Source organism: Argopecten irradians, unplaced genomic scaffold (assembly GCF_041381155.1).
Source record: "Argopecten irradians isolate NY unplaced genomic scaffold, Ai_NY scaffold_0017, whole genome shotgun sequence".
In the NCBI taxonomy this organism is placed as follows: Eukaryota; Metazoa; Mollusca; class Bivalvia; order Pectinida; family Pectinidae; genus Argopecten; species Argopecten irradians.
The window spans coordinates 627,470-646,034 of record NW_027187484.1 but is presented as its reverse complement, the minus strand read 5'-3'; the positions used below and the strand labels follow the sequence as shown (position 1 = coordinate 646,034).

The 18,565-nt window shown below is 38.2% G+C and overlaps 1 protein-coding gene across 1 annotated transcript; it reads left to right on the top strand.

The window, feature by feature from the left end:
• The first annotated feature begins 5,985 nt into the window (after positions 1-5,985).
• LOC138311340 (uncharacterized) lies at positions 5,986-17,292 on the top strand. The gene is made up of 6 exons (XM_069252761.1): positions 5,986-6,649; positions 7,064-7,173; positions 8,822-8,956; positions 9,489-9,664; positions 14,344-15,122; positions 15,356-17,292. The coding sequence occupies exons 1-6, from the start codon at positions 6,328-6,330 to the stop codon at positions 15,466-15,468; spliced, it is 1,635 nt and encodes a 544-aa protein (XP_069108862.1). The 5' UTR covers positions 5,986-6,327; the 3' UTR covers positions 15,469-17,292.
• The last annotated feature ends 1,273 nt before the right edge of the window (positions 17,293-18,565 follow it).

Below are 18,565 nucleotides of genomic sequence, written 5' to 3'. Positions count from 1 at the left end.
GTCCTATCTGTTGTCATTTACTAAACCACAACAGATACAACCAGATATACACCCAACACCTTGTATTCTGGTCCTATCTGTTGTCATTTACTAAACCACAACAGATACAACCAGATATACACTCTACACCTTGTATTCTGGTCCTATCTGTTGTCATTTACTAAACCACAACAGATACAACCAGATATACACTCTACACCTTGTATTCTGGTCCTATCTGTTGTCATTTACTAAACCACAACAGATACAACCAGATATACACCCAACACCTTGTATTCTGGTCCTATCTGTTGTCATTTACTAAACCACAACAGATACAACCAGATATACACTCTACACCTTGTATTCTGGTCCTATCTGTTGTCATTTACTAAACCACAACAGATACAACCAGATATACACTCTACACCTTGTATTCTGGTCCTATCTGTTGTCATTTACTAAACCACAACAGATACAACCAGATATACACTCTACACCTTGTATTCTGGTCCTATCTGTTGTCATTTACTAAACCACAACAGATACAACCAGATATACACTCTACACCTTGTATTCTGGTCCTATCTGTTGTCATTTACTAAACCACAACAGATACAACCAGATATACACCCAACACCTTGTATTCTGGTCCTATCTGTTGTCATTTACTAAACCACAACAGATACAACCAGATATACACTCTACACCTTGTATTCTGGTCCTATCTGTTGTCATTTACTAAACCACAACAGATACAACCAGATATACACTCTACACCTTGTATTCTGGTCCTATCTGTTGTCATTTACTAAACCACAACAGATACAACCAGATATACACTCTACACCTTGTATTCTGGTCCTATCTGTTGTCATTTACTAAACCACAACAGATACAACCAGATATACACTCTACACCTTGTATTCTGGTCCTATCTGTTGTCATTTACTAAACCACAACAGATACAACCAGATATACACTCTACACCTTGTATTCTGGTCCTATCTGTTGTCATTTACTAAACCACAACAGATACAACCAGATATACACTCTACACCTTGTATTCTGGTCCTATCTGTTGTCATTTACTAAACCACAACAGATACAACCAGATATACCTCTACACCTTGTATTCTGGTCCTATCTGTTGTCATTTACTAAACCACAACAGATACAACCAGATATACACTCTACACCTTGTATTCTGGTCCTATCTGTTGTCATTTACTAAACCACAACAGATACAACCAGATATACACTCTACACCTTGTATTCTGGTCCTATCTGTTGTCATTTACTAAACCACAACAGATACAACCAGATATACACTCTACACCTTGTATTCTGGTCCTATCTGTTGTCATTTACTAAACCACAACAGATACAACCAGATATACACCCTACACCTTGTATTCGGGTCCTATCTGTTGTCATTTACTAAACCACAACAGATACAACCAGATATACACTCTACACCTTGTATTCTGGTCCTATCTGTTGTCATTTACTAAACCACAACAGATACAACCAGATATACACTCTACACCTTGTATTCTGGTCCTATCTGTTGTCATTTACTAAACCACAACAGATACAACCAGATATACACTCTACACCTTTTATTCTGGTCCTATCTGTTGTCATTTACTAAACCACAACAGATACAACCAGATATACACCCTACACCTTGTATTCTGGTCCTATCTGTTGTCATTTACTAAACCACAACAGATACAACCAGATATACACTCTACACCTTGCAATTGTATTCTGGTCCTATCTGTTGTCATTTACTAAACCACAACAGATACAACCAGATATACACTCTACACCTTGTATTCTGGTCCTATCTGTTGTCATTTACTAAACCACAACAGATACAACCAGATATACACTCTACACCTTGTATTCTGGTCCTATCTGTTGTCATTTACTAAACCACAACAGATACAACCAGATATACACTCTACACACCTTGTATTCTGGTCTTATCTGTTGTCGTTTACTAAACCACAACAGATACAACCAGATATACACTCTACACCTTGTATTCTGGTCCTATCTGTTGTCATTTACTAAACCACAACAGATACAACCAGATATACACTCTACACCTTGTATTCTGGTCCTATCTGTTGTCATTTACTAAACCACAACAGATACAACCAGATATACACTCTACACCTTGTATTCTGGTCCTATCTGTTGTCATTTACTAAACCACAACAGATACAACCAGATATACACTCTACACCTTGTATTCTGGTCCTATCTGTTGTCATTTACTAAACCACAACAGATACAACCAGATATACACTCTCCACACCTTGTAGTCTGGTCCTATCTGTTGTCATTTACTAAACCACAACAGATACAACCAGATATACACCCAACACCTTGTATTCTGGTCCTATCTGTTGTCATTTACTAAACCACAACAGATACAACCAGATATACACTCTACACCTTGTATTCTGGTCCTATCTGTTGTCATTTACTAAACCACAACAGATACAACCAGATATACACTCTACACCTTGTATTCTGGTCCTATCTGTTGTCATTTACTAAACCACAACAGATACAACCAGATATACACTCTACACCTTGTATTCTGGTCCTATCTGTTGTCATTTACTAAACCACAACAGATACAACCAGATATACACTCTACACCTTGTATTCTGGTCCTATCTGTTGTCATTTACTAAACCACAACAGATACAACCAGATATACACTCTACACCTTGTATTCTGGTCCTATCTGTTGTCATTTACTAAACCACAACAGATACAACCAGATATACACCCAACACCTTGTATTCTGGTCCTATCTGTTGTCATTTACTAAACCACAACAGATACAACCAGATATACACTCTACACCTTGTATTCTGGTCCTATCTGTTGTCATTTACTAAACCACAACAGATACAACCAGATATACACTCTACACCTTGTATTCTGGTCCTATCTGTTGTCATTTACTAAACCACAACAGATACAACCAGATATACACTCTACACCTTGTATTCTGGTCCTATCTGTTGTCATTTACTAAACCACAACAGATACAACCAGATATACACTCTACACCTTGTATTCTGGTCCTATCTGTTGTCATTTACTAAACCACAACAGATACAACCAGATATACACTCTACACCTTGTATTCTGGTCCTATCTGTTGTCATTTACTAAACCACAACAGATACAACCAGATATACACCCAACACTTTGTATTCTGGTCCTATCTGTTGTCATTTACTAAACCACAACAGATACAACCAGATATACACTCTACACCTTGTATTCTGGTCCTATCTGTTGTCATTTACTAAACCACAACAGATACAACCAGATATACACTCTACACCTTGTATTCTGGTCCTATCTGTTGTCATTTACTAAACCACAACAGATACAACCAGATATACACTCTACACCTTGTATTCTGGTCCTATCTGTTGTCATTTACTAAACCACAACAGATACAACCAGATATACACTCTACACCTTGTATTTTGGTCCTATCTGTTGTCATTTACTAAACCACAACAGATACAACCAGATATACACTCTACACCTTGTATTCTGGTCCTATCTGTTGTCATTTACTAAACCACAACAGATACAACCAGATATACACTCTACACCTTGTATTCTGGTCCTATCTGTTGTCATTTACTAAACCACAACAGATACAACCAGATATACACTCTACACCTTGTATTCTGGTCCTATCTGTTGTCATTTACTAAACCACAACAGATACAACCAGATATACACTCTACACCTTGTATTCTGGTCCTATCTGTTGTCATTTACTAAACCACAACAGATACAACCAGATATACACTCTACACCTTGTATTCTGGTCCTATCTGTTGTCATTTACTAAACCACAACAGATACAACCAGATATACACTCTACACACCTTGTATTCTGGTCTTATCTGTTGTCGTTTACTAAACCACAACAGATACAACCAGATATACACTCTACACCTTGTATTCTGGTCCTATCTGTTGTCATTTACTAAACCACAACAGATACAACCAGATATACACTCTACACCTTGTATTCTGGTCCTATCTGTTGTCATTTATAAACCACAACAGATACAACCAGATATACACTCTACACCTTGTATTCTGGTCCTATCTGTTGTCATTTACTAAACCACAACAGATACAACCAGATATACACTCTACACCTTGTATTCTGGTCCTATCTGTTGTCATTTACTAAACCACAACAGATACAACCAGATATACACTCTACACCTTGTATTCTGGTCCTATCTGTTGTCATTTACTAAACCACAACAGATACAACCAGATATACACTCTACACCTTGTATTCTGGTCCTATCTGTTGTCATTTACTAAACCACAACAGATACAACCAGATATACACTCTACACCTTGTATTCTGGTCCTATCTGTTGTCATTTACTAAACCACAACAGATACAACCAGATATACACTCTACACCTTGTATTCTGGTCCTATCTGTTGTCATTTACTAAACCACAACAGATACAACCAGATATACACTCTACACCTTGTATTCTGGTCTCCTATCTGTTGTCGTTTACTAAACCACAACAGATACAACCAGATATACACTCTACACCTTGTATTCTGGTCCTATCTGTTGTCATTTACTAAACCACAACAGATACAACCAGATATACACTCTACACCTTGTATTCTGGTCCTATCTGTTGTCATTTACTAAACCACAACAGATACAACCAGATATACACTCTACACCTTGTATTCTGGTCCTATCTGTTGTCATTTACTAAACCACAACAGATACAACCAGATATACACTCTACACCTTGTATTCTGGTCCTATCTGTTGTCATTTACTAAACCACAACAGATACAACCAGATATACACTCTACACCTTGTATTCTGGTCCTATCTGTTGTCATTTACTAAACCACAACAGATACAACCAGATATACACTCTACACCTTGTATTCTGGTCCTATCTGTTGTCATTTACTAAACCACAACAGATACAACCAGATATACTCTCTACACCTTGTATTCTGGTCCTATCTGTTGTCATTTACTAAACCACAACAGATACAACCAGATATACACTCTACACCTTGTATTCTGGTCCTATCTGTTGTCATTTACTAAACCACAACAGATACAACCAGATATACACTCTACACACTTGTATTCTGGTCCTATCTGTTGTCATTTACTAAACCACAACAGATACAACCAGATATACACTCTACACCTTGTATTCTGGTCCTATCTGTTGTCATTTACTAAACCACAACAGATACAACCAGATATACACCCAACACCTTGTATTCTGGTCCTATCTGTTGTCATTTACTAAACCACAACAGATACAACCAGATATACACTCTACACCTTGTATTCTGGTCCTATCTGTTGTCATTTACTAAACCACAACAGATACAACCAGATATACACTCTACACCTTGTATTCTGGTCCTATCTGTTGTCATTTACTAAACCACAACAGATACAACCAGATATACACTCTACACCTTGTATTCTGGTCCTATCTGTTGTCATTTACTAAACCACAACAGATACAACCAGATATACACCCTACACCTTGTATTCTGGTCCTATCTGTTGTCATTTACTAAACCACAACAGATACAACCAGATATACACCCAACACCTTGTATTCTGGTCCTATCTGTTGTCAATCACTAAACCACAACAGATACAACCAGATATACACTCTACACCTTGTATTCTGGTCCTATCTGTTGTCATTTACTAAACCACAACAGATACAACCAGATATACACCCTACACCTTGTATTCTGGTCCTATCTGTTGTCATTTACTAAACCACAACAGATACAACCAGATATACACCCAACACCTTGTATTCTGGTCCTATCTGTTGTCATTTACTAAACCACAACAGATACAACCAGATATACACTCTACACCTTGTATTCTGGTCCTATCTGACTCCTATTGATGAACGAGTTCTCAGGAAAATCTGGACGCTTGTCAATGATGGTGTTTATAGCCCAAAAGAAATGCACCGACACCTGAAGATATTCATCAAAGATCTGTTCAGGGAGCGGGAGATGCCCAGAGCCATCAACCGAAGGTTTTATCCAAGCAGGGAGGATCTGAGGAAGATAATGTACCGTCAGAGGCGTAAAACACTACACAGTCTGATAGACCAGGAGGACTTGGCCGAGAAAATACATGTCTGGCAAGAAGACCACCCTGATGACTCGTAGACTTTTCGTAAATCTTCCATTGTAAAGCGCCCTGTCATAGATGACGACTCTGAAGAGGATGATGGTTGCCTTATGGTCAATGAGGAAGAGTCTCTCCTGGTTATATACCAGTCTAAATGGCAGAGAAATTTACTTGCTAGATATGGAAACGAGCTGGTGTATCTGGATGCCACATACAGAACAACTAAGTATGCTTTGCCATTGTTTTTCCTTTGTGTGCAGACCAATGGTGGGTTTTGTGTTGTGGGAGCTTTTATCACCGAGAGGGAGGACTCCAGCTCTGTTGCTGAAGCTTTGCAAGTCATCAAAGATAACAACTCAGCATGGACCTGTAAAGGATTTATGATAGACTCCTCAGAGGTAGAAGCCAATGCTATTCACAGTGTGTTCCCTGGTAAGTGATATCTTATTTAAGCATTAAACTATCTTCCTATGGCATCTAGGGTCTATATAGATTCCAGAGCTTTGCAGACAATCTTCATAATGCGCTAGTATTGAATTGAAATATAGGAATTGAATCTTGCTTTGGTCGATTTCATGGCGTGATGAATTGAGTTGCTCTTGAAACAAATTGAATAATCTGCAAAGCAGTTGATGTTGAATTTGTTTTTATTCCAAATGTGTGTTTTAATAAAGGCTATGTACATTGACCATACAAATATATATATACTTGCTATATCCCTCACACCCATTCTTTAACTGTACAATATAGCTGAATTAGTGAATTGCTGAAATCATACATGTACCTGATACGTGTATACCTGAAATGTATCTGATATATCCCATTCATTGTACTATAAATTTGCAGAGTCGAAAATCTACATATGTGACTTCCATCGGAAACAAGCTTGGCACAGGTGGTTGATTGCATCAAAGCATGGTGTTACTAGCCAGGAGCAGACATCCAATCTTCTAAACGTAAGTTTTTAGGTCATCAGGCTCCAAGATCATGAAACAATCTGAAGCACAGGGACCTGGCACGAAAATTTTTAACCAAGAGTATACATATATATATTATAGTATCAAGGGTATGAACTCGGCGGTCGAGAAAAACAGACCTATTTTTTTAAAACTGTGATTATGTTAACAAATGGGTTCTATACAACATTGACGGATATCTTACCTTAAAGGGAAATAATTTATCTTTCCATTGAGTGCTTGATGAACAAAATTGGCCAAGTATTGACGAAGTTATGGCTTGATGAATTGGGAAATTTACGAAAAATATGCTAGGTAGACAATTCCCTGTCCGGTCGAAATGCTGTCTCGGCTCTATTGGGCACCTCAAAAAACAAGCCAAAATCACAAAATCTACGCTTGTGGTGGTAAACAGTACCCATAACTGTGTTCATCCACAATCTCCTTTGGAGATGGCATGACCCGTACTTTGTAGAAACTGCATTTAAACATCGTGTAGCTCACTTACTTTAACCGTCACCGCCATGTTCATTTTTCTCTCGGAACGCTTCTCGACTTTACATATCGTGACTACATTATGCAAATTATGTAATGTTTTCCAAATGTAATATAGTTCCTCATGTTATCATAAATAAAATAATCAAAAGTACATTTTATACCACATCAAACTTTATTTTAGCTATAATACGTAAAAATATATGAAAGGTTACATCATTCTTGATTGGCTAAGCAAAATATTAAGTCTAAGACTGTTTCATGATCCTGGGGCCTGGTCATGATGATATTTCCCCCTCATTGTACTCATACTATAATTTTGCAGAGACAAAAATCTACATATGTGACTTCAGAATGACCTATCTTCATCATACATCGTCAGTCGTCATAAGAGACTTCTTCTCAATAACAGAAAGGTCTAGGGTACTGATATTTGACCTGTAGCATGCTGGGATGAAGGGCTACCAAAATTGTTGAACGGAATGACCTTGACCCCCATTCAAGTTCACATGTAGAACGAATATACGTACCCGGCCGTAACTATACCTTTCGGCCGGGTACGAATTGGTCCCTATGTGTCGTAGTGGAGCACTGCCTTCGAAAATCACTCGGGCACAATTTTCTATACTTTTTTGTAGGTTTCCAATTATTTTAAGCGTATACATGCATTTACATATTATTTTTGTCTAAAACAAACATAACTACCAATCTTAATATATACAGTGCCGCTCACAAGACATAAAATTGACAGCTTGTGGACTTGCCGTATAAATTCCCTTCAGAAAGACCTTCACATGTATTATATAAAAAAAATAATGATCGATGAGAATTTGATATTTTATATAGTTCAGTTTTATTCCCTAGTAGGTAAGCGATATCAAAAAAGTATGATAAAATGCAAGTTTTATAATGGTTTGTATAATCATTACTTTGCTCCATTAGCAGTAATAGGCACCAATTGTAGCTCTAAAGACGACACCATTTTCTGTCTAAAAGCCTTTTGAGCTACAATATTGCAGCTATGTTTAATATGGCTAAAATCTTTTGAGCTTGTGAATAACTACGAGGTTCAGAGTCCTGATATTGGGCCAGTCATGTGTCGGCATGAAGGACTACAAAGTTTGTTTAAACGAATGACCTTGCTATTTTGCAGGCTGTTGCAGAGTCTTTCACTGAAGATGAATTTCAACAAAATTTGACACGTCTTCATGAAAGCCAGGTTTGGAAAACCCAACCAAAGCTACAAAATTACATCAATGGACAGTGGCTTGCAAATGACAAACACAAGGTAAAGTAAAAATCTACAAATCATATTACATTTAATTTGCTATTTATCGTATAACTGGCCTTTCTATAGCAATGTTATACGACCATGTCATAAGTATCATAAGACACATTTGTAATGACACTATTATGACATCATAGGAAGTTTTAATGTCATAATCTTTATATGACTTTGCATGATTGTCTGACAGCAAATGGAAAAGTCACATCAGATTTCTACTGTCTTTTTTAAATATAGACACAATTTCGAAAATTCAGTTATCATTTCTATTAATAACCACTCATGTAATATCCTCTATTTGTAACACTAGACAATGACATGCAATGTCATTCCATTCTGCAAGACATTACATTAAGGAATGCAGTTGTTTGATCTATGACCAGGTTATATAAAGGCAATAGTATTCAATATAAATGAAATGAAACATATGAAATGATGTCCTGTTGCGTCTTGTAGAATTCTACTTGCATTTCATATGATGGTTTTACAAACATTTCTTGTTTAACAATTTATTCCGGTTGATATCAATTTGAAGATGTGGGTCTGGGCCTACCGAGGGGATGAACTTACTCTGGTTGTCAATAGTAACAATGGTGTGGAGGCACAGAACGAGGTTTTTAGATATGAATACCTGTCATCTCTCCCTATGAAGACTGTATCAAGCCTCATGACTCTGCTCGTGGAGGACTTCTTTGTGGATTCCTATCGCAAGTATGTTATGATATGAGTATAAAATTTCACACATTTGATTCATTAAGTGAACATAACTGAAATATGGTTTAATATTTTCCAAGATGACGTGTGTAAATCAACTTTAAAACATTGCATATATTTCTAAAAAAAAATTAGTTATTTTGTTATTGATTGGTAAACTGTGGTTTTTCATCATTTTATAAGAATATGAAATAATTTCAAAACTGCTTTCTTCACATTCAGGCTCAAAAATTATTGATTTTATTGGTATGTAAGTATAAGTATTTTGTGTGGCTTGGTGTTGGTGTCAGCTTTGCTTTGGTGTCTGGTACATTATTACACTAATATCCATTGCATGATTGTAAATATCATTTCTCCTCTGCATATCCCAATTCCATTATGTCAGCACAATGCATGGTAATTGACATATTGTGTATGACCTATAAAATCCAACTAATGATTTCTAATATGTTCTTCTCCAACTTGCAGCACTCTAGATCTATCCTCTGCACTGTCATAGAAACTCACTAACTATTTAGATTAGATCCCACACCTAAAATCATTTCTTTTTTCTTAATTTTCAAACATATTATTATGTATATCTATGTATTTTTCTCTAACAGGGCTGGGTTGATTTTTAGCAATTTCGTATCCTGTAGGCATGATTGTGACAATGTCATTCGACAAGAATTGGTTAAATTTACTATAATTTTGGTAATATTTTCAGTACATTTTTCTATCATACATATAGATAAATACATACAATAATTGGCTGTTTCATCAAATTATATTTTTCACTAAACAAACGTATAACTTTTATTTTCACAATTTATTTTTCACCCTTTTTTAGCCCACCATCATCAGATGGTGGGCTATTCAAATTGCCCTGCGTCCGTGGTCCGTCGTCCGGCGTCCGTCGTCCAGCGTCCGGCGTCCGGCGTCCGGCGTCTGTCCGTAAACAATACTTGTTATCACTATTTCTTAAAAACTACTGCAGGGATTTTGTTCAAACTTCACATGGAGGGTCCCCTTGGTCCATATTTGTGCCATACAGATTTTGTGGCTGATCGGAAAAACAAGATGGCCGCCGGGCAGCCATCTTTGATTTTTGCAGTTGAAGTTTGTTATCAATATTTCTTGAGAACTACTGAAGGGATTTTGTTCAAACTTCACATGGAGGATACCCTTGGTCCCTAGTTGTGCCATACAGATTTTGAGGCTGATCGGAAAAACAAGATGGCCGCCAGGCAGCCATCTTTGATTTTGGCAGTTGAAGTTTGTTATCGATATATCTTGAGAACTACTGGAGGAATTTTGTTCAAACTTCACATGGAGGTTACCCTTGGTCCCTAGTTGTGCCATACAGATTTTGAGGCTGATAGGAAAAATAAGATGGCCGCCAGGTGATATCCCTATTTATCACACTTTTGTTTTTGATAATGAACGTTTTGCCCATGCGATACTAGTGCTGTCCGTGCCGTCATATCAGCGCCCGGGCTGATATCACATTATGACGTCATAATTTGATATCAGCCTGGGCTGACCGGGCTGATATCAGTTATCGGCCCGGGCTGATATCACGTCATCCGGGGTTTTCAGTCCGGATTTTAGAGTTGCCGCTTCCATTCAGTTTCCTACAGACGATAAGTTGAATAACGGATACAATTTTCAATTTCAAAATAGCTCTCGGATAAAGGTATTGAGAAAGATATCAGAAATCAGAAATGGTCTCATATTTCATATTGATTTTACTGGAGATATTGTCTTAACTAAGATCAGGTTGAAATGAGTTAAAATGTCCACTGTGCCGAAAACAAAGCATCGCAATTCACATAATTATAACACAAAAAGAATGTATTCGGTATAAATAAAATCAACGACATAAATCAACGACATGCGTTTGTCAACAAGAAGAGACACAGGAATAAATTAAGACAGTTTAATACGAGTAGTTTAATTTTCCCGTCGAATTCATAATTCCTGTCCGTTGTAAAACTGATCATTCTGAAAATGAACCCGCTTTGCCGGAATTTGTTGAACATTATCATTTTGTTTTAAGTGATATAGTTAGCCTTCAATAGGATCTTGTTAATTTTGCTTAAAATTTGTGTTTCAACTCGTTCATTTAACCGGGGATTATGTATTTGTTAAAAACATATAGATCTACATGTACATGTAATGAAGTTTTCCCACTGTTTCAACATCAAATTGACCTACATGATGACCAGTGGAATATCGGTCACAGTTGTGTAGGAAGATGAAACGTAATGGGGGGGCAAAGGTCCTCAATATTTTGTAACTCCCCCCCCCCGCACCTACAGGAGGAGATTCATTCAACTCCCAACCATATATGCTTTATGTACATTTTTCATATCTCATTAAATTTAATCCTTGTACACGTTTATAAGCAGTGGGGTCACTAAAAGGAAAATAACGAATATGTAAATTGGCTAAATTGGCGTGTGAGCGTCGAAGGTGCGAGATTTTGGTGTTTTATGGGTCTGAGGGTGACCCCCGGGAAAAAATATTGAAATTTAAAATGGCTGAGATGAGTTTTACAATGTATTTTGATGATTTTACGAGTGCCCGAAAGCGTGAGATTTTGGTGTTTGTGGGGTCCGGGGCCTCCCCCGGGAAAATATTACGATTTAGAATAGCTTAAATGAGTTTTGATGAATTTGCGAGCGCCCGAAAGTGTGAGATTTTGATGTTTGGGGGGTTTTAGATTTAGAATGGCTTAGATAAGTTTTACGATGCATTTTGATGAATTTACTAGCGCTCCAAGGTGCGGGAATTTGGTGTTAGGGGGGGTCCGGGGGTCTCCCCCGGCAAAAAAATTACGATTTAGAATGGCTGAGATGAGTTTTACGAGGTATTTTAATTATTATAAATCGTTCTTAACATGGTAATTTTTCGATTTAAAGCTACCTGCATTTAGAAATGATAATTGTGTCGCCATAACATTATGCAACCCTACTCGATCTGAATATACCGGCTTCACACCATCGGCACATTGTTGTGTAACATAAAAAAATGAATTAATTGTCTCGACATATAAACAAATTGATCTTTTAAGAGACATTTTTTTAAATAGTACATATAATACCTTGATGGACATTTTAGTCTAGTTCGTGTGTATTGAATTTTTACTATTTAAGGTTTGACATTATGTGCTTGAACGTTTTAGGAAATGCGCCGCACAGCGGAAAATTTTCTTGAATGAAGTACGAAAAATGTGCAGGAGGACCCTTTTTTCTTTCAAATAAGCATTTTTAGAAAATTTCAGTCGGCGAAAATAGGGGGGCAAAAAGACATGTTTGCCCCCCCGTCCTGGGGAACGGGGGGGGGGGGGGGGGGGGGGGGGGGGGGGGGGGGGGGAAAAGGTTATGATATGATGATGCGGCCCTTGGGCTGATATGGCGGTTTCGGGCTGTTAAATGGTGCGATATCAAAATTGTTATATAATAACCTCTAATTCTCAAAAAGTGCTGAAGGGATCTTTCTCAAATTTAATTTGTAGGTTCCCCTAGGGCCCTAGTTGTGCATATTGCATTTTTGGACCAATCGGTGAACAAGATGGCCGCCAGGCCGCCATCTTGGATTTTGTTATTCAAAGTTTGTTATCGCTATTTCTCAGAAAGTACTGAAGGGATCTGTCTCAAATTTCATATGTATGTTCTCCTAGGGACCTAGTTGTGCATATTGTGATTTGTGACCAATCGGTCAACAAGATTGCTGCCAGGCAGCCATCTTGGATTTTGATATTCAAAGTTTGTTATCGCTATTTCTCAGAAGGTACTGAAGCGATCTGTCTCAAATGTTATATGTAGTATGTTTGAAAAAGTTTAAAAAGTAGAGGAAACATCCCTCTTTCCTTTGTCAGATATAGATAATTCTTTGGTGGACGCCAAGATCCCTCTGGGGTCTCTTGTGATAGTTAAGGTTTGATATCCCTATTTCTCAAAAAGTGCTGAAGGGATCTTTCTCAAATTTAATATGTAGGTTCCCCTAGGGCCCTAGTTGTGCATATTGTGATTTGGGACCGATCGGTCAACAAGATTGCTGCCAGGCAGCCATCTTGGATTTTGATATTCAAAGTTTGTTATCGCTATTTCTCTCAGAAAGTATTGAATGGATCTTTATCAAATTTCACATGTAGGTTCCCCTAGGGCCCTAGTTGTGCATATTGTGATTTGGGACCGATTGATCAACAAGATGGCCGCCAAGGAGTCATCTTGGATTTTGATAGTTGAAGTTTGTTACCGCTATTTCTCAAAAGGTACTGAAGCGATCTGTCTCAAATTTTATATGAAGTATGTTTGAAAAAGTTTAAAAAGTAGAGAAAAGATCCATCTTTCCTTTGTCAGATATAGATCATTCTTTGGTGGGCGCCAAGATCCCTCTGGGATCTCTTGTTATAGTGGGAATGAGTGTATTTAAATGTAAATATAAGCATTGGTTGTCATACATTTGACATGCATTGGTGTGTAACATACCAATGTTACTAGCATTGGCTATGCTAGAACACCCAATGCATGTCGAAATATGACAACCAATACTTAAATGATTTATATATCATACTTGATGTTTACATTCTATTGTATATAAGGGAGATATTTCGATTCAATCAGTGATGCAATCCACTTTATTTTCAAATTTAACAAATTTTTACTGGTAAATAATTACATTTTCCCCAGGTACCTGGAGAGCAATGTCACAATGTCAGCTGGTTGGAGGGAACCATCAGGCTCTGTTCCAAAAGAGCTTCATAACCGGCCCAAATACCTTGTACAACATATTCGTGAAGCAACGGTTAGATGTTCGGACATCACTTCAGACATGGTCACAATGGTAACTGAGAAAGAGTTTCTAGTGCAGTCATCTAACCGCCAGTCTCACTTCTATCGTATTAAGCTAGGTGATGAATCCAGTCACACCATGCCATCTTGTGACTGTAGGGCATTCAAGAAAACACATTTCCCCTGTAAGCATTTCTGTGCTTTGATATGCCACATCAATAACATCACATGGAACTCTTTGCCAAACTTCTACATGAACAATCCTCATTTTATCATTGATGAGGATTGTGTCAAGCTGCCGAAAGATCAACTTTTTAACATACAAGAAGTGGAGCATTCTACAACAGCATGTGCACCTTGTAAAGACCTAGATAACACCATCACAGAGCCACAGCAGCCGCAAGGTCCTTCTCTTTCTGACTCTGCCAGGAAGGTCAGGGAAATCTTGAAAGATTTATACAATCTCACGTACATTGCTGATTCCGTTCAGGCTATGGAAGAGGCAAGAAAACATCTGTCCTCTGCATCAGAGCAACTCCGAGAAGGTTGCCCTGCCATTGGTTCATTGCTGTTGGAGAATATTCCTCCAAAGAGACCATCCAAAAAACGAAAATTGTCCACTGAACCTCTTCTTAAGAAACTGCCAACAAGAGCCAAGAGGAAACGTACAATCAAACGTAAGGAGTCATTAAAAGTATATTTTCAAGACAACATACACATATATGATATGTTTTGTATAACATAAAAATGCCAGCCATTAACAGTAGGATTAGGATCTGGTAAAAATCCAACCATTAACAAGAATATATACTCCTTTCTACTAACGTGGGAAATATATTGGCGCATTTGCAAACAGTACCAGTTTTATTGCAATTTGTTAATTGATGAATGGGAATTAATCTATTTTCAGACCAATTCCAGAGAATTTCTGTAAATGACGGTGAGTATTTAACATTACATTTTGGAAACTGCTTTCAATACTGTGACATAGGCTCAAGTAAACAAAATGTTATCTGCATATGAAGCATTAATACTGTAAAATGTATTGGTTTGTTTTTGTGACACACTTTGACCTTGTACTTAAATATATATCTTTAGTGTTAAACAGTTGTCATGCGCATTATTCAGCCATGATAATTGATTTTGACTGCATTTTTAGCCCACCATCAACAGATGGTGGGCTATTCAAATCGCTTTTTGTCCGTGGTCCGTCGTCCGTCCTTCCGTCCGTCCATCCTTCCGTCCGTTAACAATTCTTGTTACCGCTATTTCTCAGAAAGTACTGAAGGGATGTTTCTCAAATTTCATATGTAGGCTCCCCTAGGGCCCTAGTTTTGCATTTTGTATTTTGGGACCAATCGGTCAACAAAATGGCCGCCAGGCAGCCATCTTGGATTTTGATAGTTAAAGTTTGTTACCGCTATTTCTCAGAATGTATTGGAGGGATCTTTCTCAAATTTCACATGTAGGTTCCCCTAGGGCCCTAGTTGTGCATACTGCATTTTGGGACCAATCGGTGAACAAGATGGCCGACAGGCTGCCATCTTGGATTTTGATAGTTTAAAGTTTGTTACCGCTATTTCTCAGAAAGTACCAAAAGAATTCTTCTTAAAATTCATGTACAGATTTGCCTAGGGCCCTAGTTGTGCATATTGCATTTTGGGACCGATCGATAAACAAGATGGCCGACAGGCCGCCATCTTGGATTTTGACAATTGAAGTTTGTTACAGCTATTTCTCAGAAAGCACTGAAGGGATCTGTCTCAAATTGCATGTGCAGGTTCCCCTAGGGGCCTAGTTATGCATATTGCATTTTGGGACCAATTGATGAACAAGATGGCCGACAAGACGCCATCTTGGATTTTGATAGTTGAAGCTTGTTACCACTATTTCTTAGAAAGTACTGAAGGGATCTGTCTCAAATTTCATGTGTAGGTTCCCCTAGGTCCCTGGTTATGCATATTGCATTTTGGTACCGATCGCTGAACAAGATGGCAAACAGGACGCCATCTTGGATTTTGACAATTGAAGTTTTTTTCCGCTATGTCTAAGAATGTACTGAAGGGATCTGTCTCAAATTGTATGTGCATTCTATGGGTCTAGTTGTGCATATTGCATTTTAGGACCAATCTGTGAATAAGATGGCCGACAGGTAGCCATCTTTGATTTTGATAATTGAAATTTGTTACTGTTATATATCTCAGAAAGTAGTCAAAGGATCTTTCTCAAATTTCATGTGTAGTAATATGTAGTAAAAGCTTGAAAAGCAGAGAAAAGATCTGTAACGAAGCTGCGGTGCGCTTCGTTGCTATATTTTCCGGAAATTATATTAACCGAGACTTTGACGGGATTTTGCTGTGCTCGAGATCTCGGGACTGCGCAGAGACTTTCAGTTTTCTACCGGGCCTTGAGAGGTGAGGGTTGTGTTTTTGAATCCCATGTAATTTTTAGCCCACCATCATCAGATGGTGGGCTATTCAAATCGCTTTTTGTCCGTGGTCCGTCGTCCGTCCTTCCGTCCGTCCTTCCGTCCGTCCTTCCGTCCGTCCTTCCGTCCGTCCGTTAACAATTCTTGTTATCGCTATTTCTCAGAAAGTACTGAAGGGATCTGTCTCACATATCATATGTAGGTTCCCCTAGGGCCTTAGTTGTGCATATTGCATTTTGGGACCAATCGGTCAACAAGATGGCCGCCAGGCAGCCATCTTGGATTTTGATACTTAAAGTTTGTTATCGCTATTTCTCAGAAAGCACTGAAGGGATCTTTCTCAAATTTCATATGTAGGTTCCCCTAAGGCCCTAGTTGTGCATATTGCATTTTGGGACCAATCGGTCAACAAGATGGCCGCCAGGCAGCCATCTTGGAATTTGATAGTTAAAGTTTGTTATCCCTATTTCTCAGAAAGTACTGAAGGGATCTTTCTCAAATTTCATATGTAGGTTCCCCTAGGGCTGTAGTTGTGCATAATGCGTTTTTGGATCGATCGGTCAACAAGATGGCCGCTAGGCAGCCATCTTGGATTTTGATAGTTAAAGATTGTTATCGCTATTTCTCAGAAAGTACTGAAGGGATCTTTCTCAAATTTCATATGTAGGTTCCCCTAGGGCTCTAGTTGTGCATAATGCGTTTTTGGATCGATCGGTCAACAAAATGGCCGCCAGGCTGCCATCTTGGATTTTGATAGTTAAAGTTTGTTACCGCTATTTCTCAAAAAGTATTGAATGAATCTGTCTCAAATTTCATATATAGGTTCCCCTAGGGCCCTAGTTGTGCATATTTCGATTTGGGACTGATCGATTAACAAGATGGCCGCCAAGGAGCCATCTTGGATTTTGATAGTTGAAGTTTGTTACTGCTATTTCTCAGAAAGTACTGAAGCGATCTGTCTCAAATTTTATATGTAGTATGTTTGCAAAAGTTTGAAAAGCAGAGAAAAGATCCCTCTTTCCATTGTCAGACATAGATCATTCTTTGGTGGGCGCCAAGATCCCTCTGGGATCTCTTGTTATATATTTGTCGCCCATCCTTTCCCTAATTTGCTGTTATCGTATAGTATGGAAATGCATTAACATTACTGTGTGTGTATTTTTCGCTGTCAGTCGATATTTTTGCTATATTTTTGAGTTTGAAATACTTGTGAAATTGTGCAATGTTGGACGCTTTTAGACGGGTTTCGATAGTATTTAAAAGTCTTCACTCATGAGTTGAGAGCCGTTGGTAGGCTGGAAAAGAGTGGGAGCCTCCTGTGTTGAGTTTCGGGGTTAACCGTTAAGGAGATATTTTGTGAATCTTCGCTGGAGAACGGTGTTTGTGAAATTGGAGGTTAAACTATCGATAATCGGCCCGGTGTGTAGCGCCACGTGCTCGGTCTTTCATTGATGGGTAGGAGTTAATTCTGATAGCGAAAACGTGAAAATATTAGCAGCAAAACTGTCCATTACACACTACTTCCCACTGAGCCACGCGGGTATTTTCTTGTTGTCGCCTTTACACATGTTAAATATTAATAAACTGTAAAATGAATTTGATGTCGTCCATTGTCCATACTCACTGGTACCTTTGAATATTGTAGCGAGACATAGGAATCTGCAAGCTAACGCGACAGTCGAACCCAGGGCA